The sequence below is a fragment of the Cyprinus carpio genome, chromosome B16 (assembly GCF_018340385.1).
Source record: "Cyprinus carpio isolate SPL01 chromosome B16, ASM1834038v1, whole genome shotgun sequence".
In the NCBI taxonomy this organism is placed as follows: domain Eukaryota; kingdom Metazoa; phylum Chordata; class Actinopteri; order Cypriniformes; family Cyprinidae; genus Cyprinus; species Cyprinus carpio.
Genome location: NC_056612.1, coordinates 20,125,359 through 20,138,762, shown reverse-complemented (window position 1 = coordinate 20,138,762; position 13,404 = coordinate 20,125,359). Strand labels below are relative to the sequence as shown.

The 13,404-nt window shown below is 36.5% G+C and overlaps 1 protein-coding gene across 19 annotated transcripts in view; it reads left to right on the top strand.

Annotated features, from left to right (window-relative positions):
* Nucleotides 1-3,734: 3,734 nt before the first annotated feature.
* LOC109093672 (receptor-type tyrosine-protein phosphatase U) overlaps nucleotides 3,735-13,404 on the top strand; it is a 211,313-nt gene continuing 201,643 nt past the window's right edge. For 4 of the 19 annotated variants that reach the window (XM_042741380.1, XM_042741370.1, XM_042741367.1 and 1 more), the window contains exon 1: nucleotides 3,736-4,082. In XM_042741380.1, the coding sequence (XP_042597314.1) occupies nucleotides 4,013-4,082 (70 nt within the window). In that variant the 5' untranslated portion in view covers nucleotides 3,736-4,012. Of the gene's footprint in view, nucleotides 4,083-13,404 lie in introns of all 19 variants that reach the window. The other 15 variants (XM_042741384.1, XM_042741366.1, XM_042741375.1 and 12 more) reach the window with 5 other exon arrangements.

The window sequence follows — 13,404 nt, the reverse complement described above, 5'->3', positions numbered from 1 at the left end:
TGTGTCATGTTTCTTAAAAATTAGCTATTTAGAGGGTTATTTTTGGAATCTTGTTTTCTTATTGATTCCCACATCTCTGCTTGCTTCTGCACTGTAGACCTCATTGGATTGTAAACATGACAACCTCCAATAATTTGCAATACACAATTTTTGTACATTTGTTTCTATTGAAAGCCTTTTATATAGATACTAAGCATGCTACCATTCCGTTTTCTGGAATAAAAATGTCAAGTTTATTCAATAATTTTATGCATTCTGAATATATACCACCAGAGGGCAATAAAACATTAAGAAACTGTTGAATGATATGGCTTGACAATCCTGTTGTATACGGTCTGACGTGCTAAAATGAAAAGATATCTGTTTCCCAGACAGATTACAGTTCATCCAAGTGTGTACGTAAAATAGAGATCATTCTGCTTTCAGTATAAGGTCACAACCTTCTGTTTTCTCTTACAACAGTCCAATGTGTTTTTTTTTTTTTGCTTCACGTGTTTAATCATATAAACAGTTTCCAGTCCTACACTGTATTTATTCTTAGAAGAGTTTTCCCTATACACGACACATATGTGCTCACAATCTTATTTTACGTGAGAGGAGCTCTTCATAATCCTCCCAGACTTCTCGTGAATCGAGTAAAACTTGGCACAGTCCATCACTCTTTTGTCATTTACTTCGAAAAAAGGTTTGTGGGTGTACTGGTGACTCCCTTAACGGGACTCAAACAAGGTTTTGTGGAGGAAAGCGCACCTGTCTCACCCTTCGTAATGGTATACAGGCCCCATTCTGACGTTCACATGGGACACCTAAACAAATGATAAACCGCTGCACGGTGCCCGCCAAGGCAATGACTGAACAAGGTCATATAAAAGATGGTGACTATTACACTATCATTTGTGCCTTTCCTCCAGGCAGATCCCAGAGATCATGTATTTGGATACTGCTGCTGTATCGTCATAGTTAGGGACTATTTCGTATGCAAATGAGTATGCAAATAAGCAAACTTTGGGTAAAATTAATGAATAGGAGAGAAGCATTATTATAGATGATGGACTCGTATTTGGCAAAAGGGGAAAATAAAGCACCTCAGTGATTGATTTTTAGTCTTATAAACATGCATCTTTTCACTTTACAAGGTGTTAATTGATGGTCTGGAGTTGTGTGGATTACTTGTGGATAATTGTGATGTTTTTATCAGGTGTTTAAACTCTCATTCTGACGGCACCCATTCATTGCTGAGGATCCGTTGGTGAGCAAGTGATGTAATGCTAATTTTTTTAAATTCTGTTCTGATGAAGAAACAAACTCATCTACATCTCAGATGGCATGATGGTGAGTATACTTTCAGCAATTTTTTTTTTTTTTTTGGATGATCTATTCCTTTACGGGGGTTGTTCACCTAAAAATAATTGTTTTCACTCATTTTTTGATGATGTTGCATGCCTGTATGACTTTCTTCTGCAGAACACAAAAGAAGATTTTGAAGAATTATTTTGTCTATTTTTTGGGGTCCATAACACTATTGGCCCCCAGTGACATTCACAGCATTGACATTTTCTAAAATATACTTTATTATTTAAATATACTTTCCATTATTGATTTGGAACCCATTGACATTGTAAAGACAAAACAGTTTTTGGTTGAACTATCTATTTATTTATTCAGTGAGCTAGTTGAGTTGATAGAAAGAAGATCTGCTATTTTGTGTCAAGTAACTTCAACTAACCAGTTTTTACAGCAGGTGATTTCCAGCAGGATACTTTCCCATATTTGAGGTTTAAGCACAGTAAATGCAATGATATGATTGTCAAAACATGTGTATCTTTGCTGCAAATTACTCTCTGGTATAGTTTATTTGACTTTTCTTTATAGCCAACCATCTTATTGCTTGATCTACAGCTCTGGAGTTGGAATCCCCTGCTGTGAATATGTAATAGGTAGACTGATTGTGATAGAAAGAAAAAAAGCATGCACTGTTCACTGCCGTGTGAAATTAAATTGGTATGAAAAACGTGAATGGATCAGCGTGTGGCTATCTCTGCCTGCCATCCCTGCTGGCTGTGGGACAGGGCTGGACCTTGGGCAGCCGAGGTCCAACTTGGCTCTGTTGCTTCCATTCATGCCTCAATAGGTAGTCCTTCCTTTTGTGGAGCCTAAACACATTTATACAAATTCATCCAACCTATGGGACTGCATAGATAAGATGCTCTATAGCTTGTTGGCCTCATAATGACTATTGTTATAGAACTGGAAACCTTCAACACTGAAGTCTGCTTGGTTTAGCGGCTTGAATTTCCATGAAAAACAAAACGTTGTTTTAAAAAACAAATCTTATGTTGTAAACATTAGCAGTGGTTGTCATCTAAGGACTCTGTAAACTTCCAAAGAGACCAAAATATTTATATTATATTATATTATATTATTAAAATATTAATGTTAAACTATTTTTTAATAATATATATATTATTGAAAATTACATTAAAACAATCTTAAACTGAAATAAAAAATAAGATAAAATGCCCACAACTTACTAATATTTTTATCAGCTATCTGAAGTATGTTGTAAACATTGTAAACACACACACACACACACACACACACACACACATGGAAAGGGTCTTTTGTGCTATCATCTTTGCAAAGTTGTTGCAGTAAAGTATCATTTATGTGTGTATATATATATATATATATATATATATATATATATATATATATATATATATATATATATATATATATATATATATATATATATATATATACTGTATATGTGTGTGTGTGTGTGTGTGATGTAGTTTATTTTATATTATTTAGGCACTTATAGGTTATAGTTTGACAATGTTCTAATTCAACATGCCATGGGAAGTCAATCTTAACATTTTCTTATATTTATATTGTTTATTTCTCACTCCTTAACAGTTCATCAGGCTCTGAATGATTTAATATATGCCACCTTTTGGAATAGGCCTATCTGACGGCCATGCACCATAGTTCCTAACTGTAGCATTTGTTATAACAAGACTAGCCTATTAATCATTACAAGGCCAATAATGACTGTTTTAAATGAATCAAACATAGCTCTTGTTATGAAGAAACAACCGCCTGCACATTTAGAACCAATAGCTACAACATGCCAGAGTTGTATAATCTATATGGAAAAATCTATTCCCTTAACAGATTATCTAATATAAATTCTACAAGTTTGACTAAATTGTACACAATAAACAAATAAAACAATAAAACGTGATAAAGATTATAATATATGTTAGTGCTGGTTCAAGACTGTTTTCTCCTCTTTTCATCAGTCTTTTAACAGTAGTTTATTTGCCTTTTTTAGATACTGTTCGACTTTCTCCATAGCACTTTAAAATGGCTGTTTCTCTAGAAGATTCAGATAGATCCCCTCCACCCCACCTCACAAACTACGCCCCTACACACACACACACACACACACACACACACACACACACACACACACACACACGTTTACATATAAACAAACAAAAATTCAGATGCAGCAATGTAAAATGGGGGCCTTGGGGTCAAAAAAGGCTGAGAACTAAACGTGTTTTAGAGAATGAATGCCTTTTTTCCTCATATTATCAACCGATATATATCACATCATTAATTTCATTCAGTTATGGAAGCTGCTCGTCTTTAGTAGCCGGGCTAAAGAGATTACGATGAATCATAATGTATAGCCTGAGAACACCAGGAAGATTAGAGCTCCACTTCCTGAAAGCCCCGCATGGGGGCGTCGTTCGCACACTTTGAAGCACACTACGCACACTGGAGCGCCAGAAAGTGCGCTCGGAGAGAAAGAAACATAACATTGCTTGGAACTGTTTATCCTGACGTCAGTTTGAACAGCTCGCACTGCCCCCGTATCACTTCACGCGACTCTGAACTGAGCTTCGGCTGGATTTCAGCAATCGATGAACTTCACCATCCAAACTACTGGAGTCACTGAAATGATTTCGGCTTGTTTTCCCAACTGGACTAACAACATAAAATGAATACCTGCGCATTTCTCTTGATCCTGGCTGTTCAGATTCACGCCGACAGCGTTGAGGGACCAACAGGTAAAGTCCCGTTTATCTGGAGTTACAGAGACTGCGCACTTTCAAACTTATGTGTGTTTTGAGGACATAAAACAGGAGAAGCATAAGCGTGTTGTCTTGACAGCAAAGGGAGTCTGACTTGCACTTCGAAGCCGCTGAACTTTTCTGATAATGGAGAGATTTGGTCTCGGTTGTCATAAAAACAGTAAAGATGCCATCAGAAGCTTAAAATTGTGTTTCGGGCTGTGTGTTGGCGCGAGACTCCTGTTTAAACGTTCCATCAGATTGATGTAATTCACAGAGTGGGTCTTTGAATTATTCTTATCGTATTTTTCATTGAAAGCACACGTCTGGAAGTTGTTCGGTGTGAAGTAAACAAGTGCAGCCTCATCTGCGAAGCTTTAAATCAGTGGTCGAATTAACGAATCATTTGTGGCTGCACCAGACGTGTTATAAAGGCAGCGAAGTGGCTCATAAATTGGTGTTTTTATATCAAACTCATGTCAGAAAGATTTACAGTGAGTTTAATTTTAAAGGGAATTAACCACCAGCAGCATTTAAGTTATTTTTTGTTTTAAACTGAATCAACTTTTCTGATTATTCAAATCAGTCGATTTGAATCTTTTGTGGGCGTTCGGCTGTGTGCCTAAAACAAACATTTATTTATTTGTTTAACCACGAAATAATCATCAAACACGTTTCACCAGAAGCTTTTTTATTTGTATATTTTATTTATTTATTTTTGCAGTTTTAGTAGGTTAAGTGTCACACAGTGAAGTGTGTGTGGAGTAGTATGAAGTACAGTGATGTAACGTTAACCTACTGCGCTCTTTATTGCTGATAAAAGACCTCGCATTCAGGTTTGCAAATGAATGATCACATCTTGTTTATGAGTTGTTCACGCACTGAAGCGTCCTAGATGCTATTATCTCTGTTTCTTAATCAATTTAATAATAAATCTGTCTTTAAAGTCCATCTTGAATTTGGCGCCACTCTTATGTCTTTTTTTTTACTGTATAAGAAATGAGTGAATAAATAACGTTAGCTGGTTTATTGGTCTTGTCTAGTTTAAGAGGGTCTGACCAAGCTGATGTTCATCTGGTTTAGCTGTGTGTGTTCAAAACCAGCCTACTGACCAGGCTAGGAGACCATTTAAGCAAACCAGTTTAGGCTGGTTATTTATTTATTTATTTATTTGCAAGGTAATGTGAAGATTGGGGTAAATTTTAATTAAGAAAATATACAAATGCAAATTGTACAAATTAAAATGAATCATATTTACCATCTAATACTGTTCTTCCTCCTGAAAAATATACATGTGAAATACCTGCTGTTGGTTATAACTGGTTTATGCTGGTCTCCCAGTCTGGTCAAGCAGAGCACTCAGCTGGTTTAGCTAAACGGCCTTTAGGACACCTATAAAGCAAACCAATAGACCCGAGCCTGACCAGACAAGGAGACCAGCAAACCTTTTTGCATTTGTACATTTACATTATTTTCCATTATTTAGTTATCTGTGTTTTTTTAAGCTGCTTTCGTCATGAGGAGCGTTGGCTGTTCTCCAGAGTTTTTGATTTCAGATTTTACTATCCTTGTAGGCATAACCCAATCCACACACGCACTGAGATTATGAACTGCTTCCTCCTCCACACTGTCAGTGGGCTGTATGAAGACAGAACAGGTACAGGGAAACTGAAGGGTGTCGCGTATGATTGCTCATAATGGACCACTCCCTCGGAGCCAGGCTTTAGGAAACATGTCGCATGATTCGGCCAAGAAACTTGACAAACAATCATGATCCGTTTGAGGAAGCTATTGATTTTCAGTTAACTAAATGGCTTCCATTTAGCAAGCTGTCAAGTAGCTGTAGGGTTCTGTAACTACTGCTGCGGTCTGTGCATTCCCTCTGTTCTTCAGCTGCAGTCTAATCCTAGTTTCTGTTGGTTTTTGGCCTGATTTACACAGTGTAATCCACTCTTTATTGTGTTCGGCTGCTGTTTCCGCCATTGTTTTTTCCCGCTTTTGTTTTGGCATGGCAGAAGGCAGCGATGAGTGACCTGATGTGAGATGAATACAGGTATTGTAACCAAGTGTCTGCTTCATTTTTAGCTTTTCACACCCTCCCTGTCAGGCTACATGCTTCTCTTTTGTCAGTTGTGCATCATTATTTTGACTTTGTAATATGATAGTAATGAATGGATTAACTTTCTAAGCGCTGATGACATAATTTAAAAAGAATTGAATAGTTTGCAAAAATGTGTAAAAGCACAAAATTCGTCACCACTCATATAAAAGTTTTTTTATTTATTTATTAAATAAAAAATATATATATTTTAAAGCAATGTGCTGGCAAGATTGCTTTGACAATTAAAATGCACTGGAATCAGTAATTAGATTAATAATTAAGGTTTAATTTTTTCCCTTACTTCTGAATAGCATAATGATTGTGTAGCTGACCTCAATGCGATTTTACCTTTCAAGGATATTTTCTTTTAGTTCTCCTGTTCATAATCATAGATGCTGTCGCAATCCAAACTGTGTCGCTATGGAACTGACACAAGCAAATGTCTCTCATAATAAGGGGAATGAAGCACATCATTAGGATGAAAAGGGAAATAATTAAAGCACATGAAGATAATTATACTAAAGCTGGGACAGAATGGGGCAGCTTCACATTAGCTGCCTAGTGATGGAGTCTCTGGAGGCTTGACATGGAGTGCTCTTTGTTGGGATGTGCAGCTATGCTCTGTTCTGATGTATTGACATCTGGATTAATCTGGTAAAGTCAATAGACATAATCTAGCATAATATCGTATTTATTGCTCAATGTGTGTTGTGGGTTTAGTAGGAGTTGACGTGATGTGGGTCTTGTTGATAACATTATTGAGAGAAAAATACAGCTGCTGAATGTGACTTTTTAATGTAACCTACCATAAAAATGGAATATAGAAACTTAAATAGGCAGATATTAGCAGATTAAAATTATTTTAACGATTATCATGGGATGTGACCTCATATTATTTCTAGATAGCCTAATTGTATTAAAAAAAAAAAATAGAAAAAAATAAATGAAATTGATAACTAATGGACTGGAAGATTGTTTTTCTGTGACACATGTTTGTGACAATTTCCAATTAACTATTTTTAAAGGAAAATTTCTTAAAGTTTCTCACAGTTAATTATTGTGGGACACGAAAGTTCAGCACCTGTTTTAAAATGAGTAAAAAGTAATTATTTAAGGTGTTACTTGTAGCATGTATCTGGAGTTTTTAAATGAGTGTTTATCTAGTTAGTTTAATTTATTTTAGTTTTGTTTTCCTTCTACTAACAGCTATATCAGTTATCAGCTTTGAAATATATTGAATTATTGTAAGTACCAGCCAAAATTTCCATATAAGGTTTATCTATTAATTTTACAGGATATTTACTAAAAATTGCCACTTTTGTTCATTGGCAAAGTGTAGTCTGGATAAGTAGATGTGGCAGATATTGTACTGTCACTTAGAGGAGTAAATCTTATACACAAGTTCTTGAATTTGAAGACCTTTTCAAATATGTTATCAACCATGTTTGGAAAGGATGAGTTTCTGTCCTTCCCCTGTGCCTAATTGGCTTCCTCAGGTGTGCTGGACTGCAACTGTTTCTTGTACTACAGAGCATGGCATGTGCATGAAGGTGTTAAACATTTTTCCGGGCTCCATTGCCGCAGCACTGCAGTAGCTGGGTGAGTCTAGATCATAGAAAGCAGCTATCTTTCACAGTGCCATATTCGTGGTCATGATGCAAATTACCTCAGGACATGAAACCTTCTTTCTTTGCTTTCAAAGGTGCTTTTAAAAGGTGAAGAATGCAGTTTCTGCGCTGTAGTGTGACCTAGTGGAATTATAAAAAAAGCATATTTCCAAAACAACTTTTGTAAACGCCCTTTACACTTATCACGGCCTTTCATGATTATTCTTATCCTTACAATATCTTGCTATTTTATCTGGGGCTTGACAGTTAAAAGACAACATGTTTGGCAAAAACCTGAGATAGTATTTTCCTCACAGCCTTGTTTTCATCTGTGTTTAATTCAGTGTGGCATTTCCAAATTCCTCCATCTTGTTTAAAACATCATTGTCTGAGTATTTTGGCAAGTCTTTTGGCTTGCATTTTTATAACCGAATGTGAATTTTTAATTTTTTTTCCCTCACTAAATGGATCAGCCGTGGTCCCACACTGGCTAAACACCCTCCCTTTCCTGATTATTTACTCACCCCCAGGCTTTGCAAGATATATATGACTGACTGACTTTAGCTGAGGAGAAAATTTTTTGGGGGAAAACATTCCAGGATTTTGCAATCTATTTTGGATCTAATGCAAATGAATGAGGCTTAACATAGACCATTTTTGATGGCCCAAAATTCATATTTAGGCAGCTTCAAAGTAATCCATACAACCCCGGCTGACAAATAGAAAAAAAAAAAAAAAACTAAATTAAAGGTACTGCTACAAAAGCTCGCTGTGGTCTAGTTTGGTTAAGTTTATGACCTCTTCTGTAACGTTTACTCTTCTGTAAAGTCCGCATGAAATCCAAATTTACACCATTTATTTTGTTAAAGCACAATGCTAGTCTTAAGGTTAACAATTAATCCGTGCAAGTTAATCCACTGAAAAATATTATTTGTCTTGGTAATCTTTTATTAAAATCTGATCATTTGCTTCCACTCTGGAATAGCATTCCTTCTCTGATGACGTCAGTTTGACAGCTTGGGCAGAATATTCTTAACCACGCCCCTCCAACCATTAGTTTGCTGCGAGTAAGAGATGAGAGGAGGAGCACTACTGAATACTAAATAGAATAAGACCCCGTCCTCTATTAAATATACCATTTCAATTGGAAATACGTCACCATAATGAAATAAAGTCAGCAGCAACTTCCGGTTCATACGGACTTTAAGCTGCCTAAATATGTATTTTGGTCTACATTGAACCCCGTTCATTTGCAACTTTAAATTCTCTTCAGCAGAAAAATTATTTTGGATGGCCTGGGGGGGGAGTAAATACTCTCATTTTTATCTCAATTAAAATTTTTAGGTAAATGTTTCTTAAAGTGACACACAGGGGATGGTTTGCTGTGAAGTTATGAAAGTACAAATGAAGTTTCAGAGGGTTTTCCCCACTGATTACAAGATAATGCAGCCGTCTGAACATCAATGAGACCCGGTGCCCAGGTGTAGGTGGGAGACTGTTGTAGTAGGGCTCGGATGTCTCGGGCACCTAGATATTACGCATCAAACAGATTCATTATTCAGAATCATCCTGACATCCAAATTCTTTGACCTAAGCTAATTGCAGAATACCTGTAAAACAGGAGGCGGCGAGGACCCTGGTGACCAGAGTTTTATTTCCTTTGTAATAAAGGAAATTGCATAGTCTTTTATTTTTGCACTTCCATCTGCAGTGTAATCTCAAAAGACTTTTTATTTTTTCTTCCCAGTCCTGACTGCGTTTAGCACTGCTGAAATAATGAGGAAACGTGTCAGAGAGGGTTTCGAACGCAACAGCTGAGAGCGTTCGTTCTCCCAGCATCAGAGGCAGTCCGTCTCTTGTCGAGAAATGTTTTCTTTGGTCTCGCCTGTCAAACTGCTCTGGACTTATAAGAGGTATGAGGCTGGGGCGGGAGGGGGTTTTGGGAAAGGGGGACTGCCAGAGCGCTCTCTCCTCCTCCTCTTCAAACGGCAGAGCTGCTCTGAGTCAACATCTGATGGGAAACGAGCGTACGACAACAGAGCGAACCGGTGCTGGCTTTTCCTTTTGTTGTCTCTGGAAGGCTGCTCCGTTCCTCAGTGATTTATCTACGGATTTCAAAAAAACAGTTCCAATTTCAAAGGGCCCCTGATGGAAATTTGGCTCTGAGAGGATCTGAGGCTGGTGTTTAGATGTGAAAATGACAGTGAAATAGATCATCATAGACTCCGGAACAGGAGGGCACTTAGAAGCCTCGGCTTGCCCTTAAGTTTTGTGAGTTTTGCTAGAGGAAGTGCTCAGCTCAGTTAGATTCTCCCACGTTAAATCTAGCCTACCCAGGTGCAGCTTTTTTGAATCCATCCTGATAGTGCGCTCTATGATTTGTTCTCCTCCTTACAAGTAGTAATGCCCAGGGCTACATTTCTTTCATTTTCATTTTCAGGAAGCTTTTTGCCTTAACTTTGTTTAGTGTCTGTTGAGCAGCACCACGTATCAGAGGATTGCAGGTGTTTACACTGTGTGGGTGGGGAATATACTTTATTTTTAAGCACAGTAATTTCAGCGGTGATGGTAAACAATGATTGAGACCAAAGGGCGTCTCTGCAACAGCTTTTTGAATTATATCCACCCAGGGTACAAATGAACACCTGCCAAGTGCCAAATGCAAGTAAAATTTCCTCAGATGTTGTTAATTGCATTTTAGAAGCATATTTCCATTTGCAAAATAAGCAATTGCGATAGACTTTATCAAGTTTGTCAGTATGCATATAGCCTATGATGTTAAAAGAAGCCTTATGCTCACCAGGGCTGCATATATTTGATAAAAAATACAGTAAAAATAGTTATATTGTGAAATATTATTACTTTATTTTAATTAATGTATTAATAATTCTTCTTTAAAAAGTGACTTTTTAAAATTATATTAACTTTTTTTTAAGATTTGAAAAGGTTCAGAAGATTTGCATTTATTTGAAATACAAAAATCTTTTGTAATATCATAAATGTCTTTACTGTCCCTTTTGATCAGTTAAAGCCATGCTTGCAGAATAATTATGTGATTTCCTTTAAAAAAAAATCTGACTGAAACTATTTATATATTTTAGGGCTTTCAACTCTATTAATCACATTCAAAATAAAAATTTGTGTTTACATAATATCCTGTATGTGTGTGTACTGTGTATATTTATATGAATACTACTACTACTACTAATATATTTTTGTTTTTAATATACTGGCCTCCTTTCCTGTTAGGCTGGAAAAGTAAATTTCACATGCTTTATCTACCTGTTATGGAAGTTCATTCAAACTTTGAAGGTGCTGGTTGCCAATAACCTTATTGTATGAGTTAATAAACACTATTTTTACAGTTCACCTACTACATTTGCCTCTGAATACTTTTTCCCTGAATTCATCTTGAACTCTTTCAGTCTGATGGTTCTTAGGAGTATTTTTGAAGGGATAGTGTTTGGTCTGTAATGGTGGTTAGGTCTTCTGAGTGCAGGCCTTATTTTGCCATTAGAGTACCTTCTGCTTTTGCTTTTTTATATGATTTTTCTGTCTTTACAAAAGCCAGCCAATCATTTAAAAGTCTCTCTCAGCTCCTGAAAGATCTGCTCTGAGAGATGGCACAACAGCCAGGTACATAATTGTACAGAGCATGTTTTTTGTGGTTAGATTTCCTCAATGGACAGCTAATTAAGGTCGTTGAGGTCGGAAACCAGTCATGTTCAATCGGAACACTCAATGATTTAGGATGTAGAGAAGTAATTTGCCACAAAAAATGGTTAAACTCAAAACAAATTAAATACTTTAGGAGGCTGGGAGACTTTCTTTTCTTCCTTGCTTTACAAGAGGAACTTTAAAGTGCGTAACCCTTTTAACTTTTTCTGATTAATTTTGCCTTCATTGTTAAGAAATGAAAGCATATCTTAAGAGTTATAAAATAAAATTGTAACATAAATAGATGGATTTAATATTTCAGTACACTGTTGGCCCTCAATTTATCATTTTAAGGTCAATCTGAACTTTAGTCACATGTGCTTTATGTTCTGTTAGTATATAATTAATAAATTTGTATCTAATAGTCTGCAATAACTATAAAGAGCATTAGCCCTTCAATGGTGTTTTTCCTGAACATCTCTCTTTGTTATATTTTTTTTTTTTTGTAGTGATACTTGCGGTGCAACACTCAGCAAGTCTTTGTGCTGGTCTTTTGTCTTCATGACCTGTTTTGAAGGTCTCTGCTTGTTCCAATGCTTTCTTATAATCTATATGGCCTGGTGGCATTTTCTTTGTACCTTTTCTTTATACAAATGGGGTGAGCTCTTGTCTGAATCATTTATCCGATTTGTCAGTTCCTGGCAAGTACAATGATCTGAGGATGCAAAATGTCCTCTCAGTAGAATAGATCTTTTGTGATTGCATTACTCTTTATTCTTTCTTTTATTCATTTCATTTAAACCTCTCCCTCTTCTGTTATTTCTTTCTCTCTTAACTCTCACAGTATTTCCCAGACTGTATACATAATGGTGATAATACTGCTTATAATTTTTGTTTTTATGGCAAAAATACCCATTTCCCTGACCTTTTTGGTTGAGTTTTAGATTGAAATATCATGTTTTGTGTTCTCCCTGATTAGCATTTAGTTTGTTTAAATTGGCTTTTGTGTAATGTCTATGTGCTATCAAAGGAATATACACACAGCTGTCTCATAACTCTCAGGGATGTACTGATGAGGTTTGTGGTGGAGCTCTGGCGTTTTCTGAATTTCATCTTGGCCTTAGTGCTGCTCTGACAGACTGGAGAGATTTACACCGGCCCTGCCCTTATTCTCCATACTCAGTCTCTCGGTGGCCCCGTCCAGCAGAGATTAAAGTCATATTGATCCACGAGCCCAGGAAAGTCCATTCCACTAAGACTCCATCAAACAAGGACCCCCTTTATGAACCATGTGATTCTGATATAGAGACATGAAATACAGCAGTTATGAAATATAGTGGGTGAAAGCCATCGAGACTCATACCTGGACTCATATGAATGTAATGTGATCATAAAATATCTTGCTCTTCGTGTTGTGTAACCCTCAGGGAAGGATTTAGAATACATTTGGATTTCCGTGTCTTCGCTTTCACTGCTGGAAATGTGTTAATTTTTTTTCACTGGGGATATTCCTAATAATAAAAGGTAACAATAGACTTTTTCTGCGTCTGTTCCATCCAGAGCCTATTTATTTCACTATGTATGAAGAGTTTGGTTCCAAAACTCGCTTAACGCCATTTTTTTTAAAAGTTGAGTTTCTGCCAAAATCCGTATTGTATCTGGTCAGTTTTGAAAAGTAATTTTTTTAATTTCACGCAAAATGTGATATTCGCAGAGTTATTAGGTCATGTTTTCTCACTTTTTTTCCAAACCGCAACAAACGTCAGTCTCCCTTTATTACAGAATGTGATATATCCTCTCAGCCAATCACAGCGCACCATTCCACGCACTCTAGACAGTAATGTCTTTGAATACACCTGGCATCCTAGTTTTCCTTATCTACTTTGTACTTTGTGATCAACAAACAAGGGCTGCACATTAAATCGCATGTGATTGCCATGCGCATCTTGTCAGT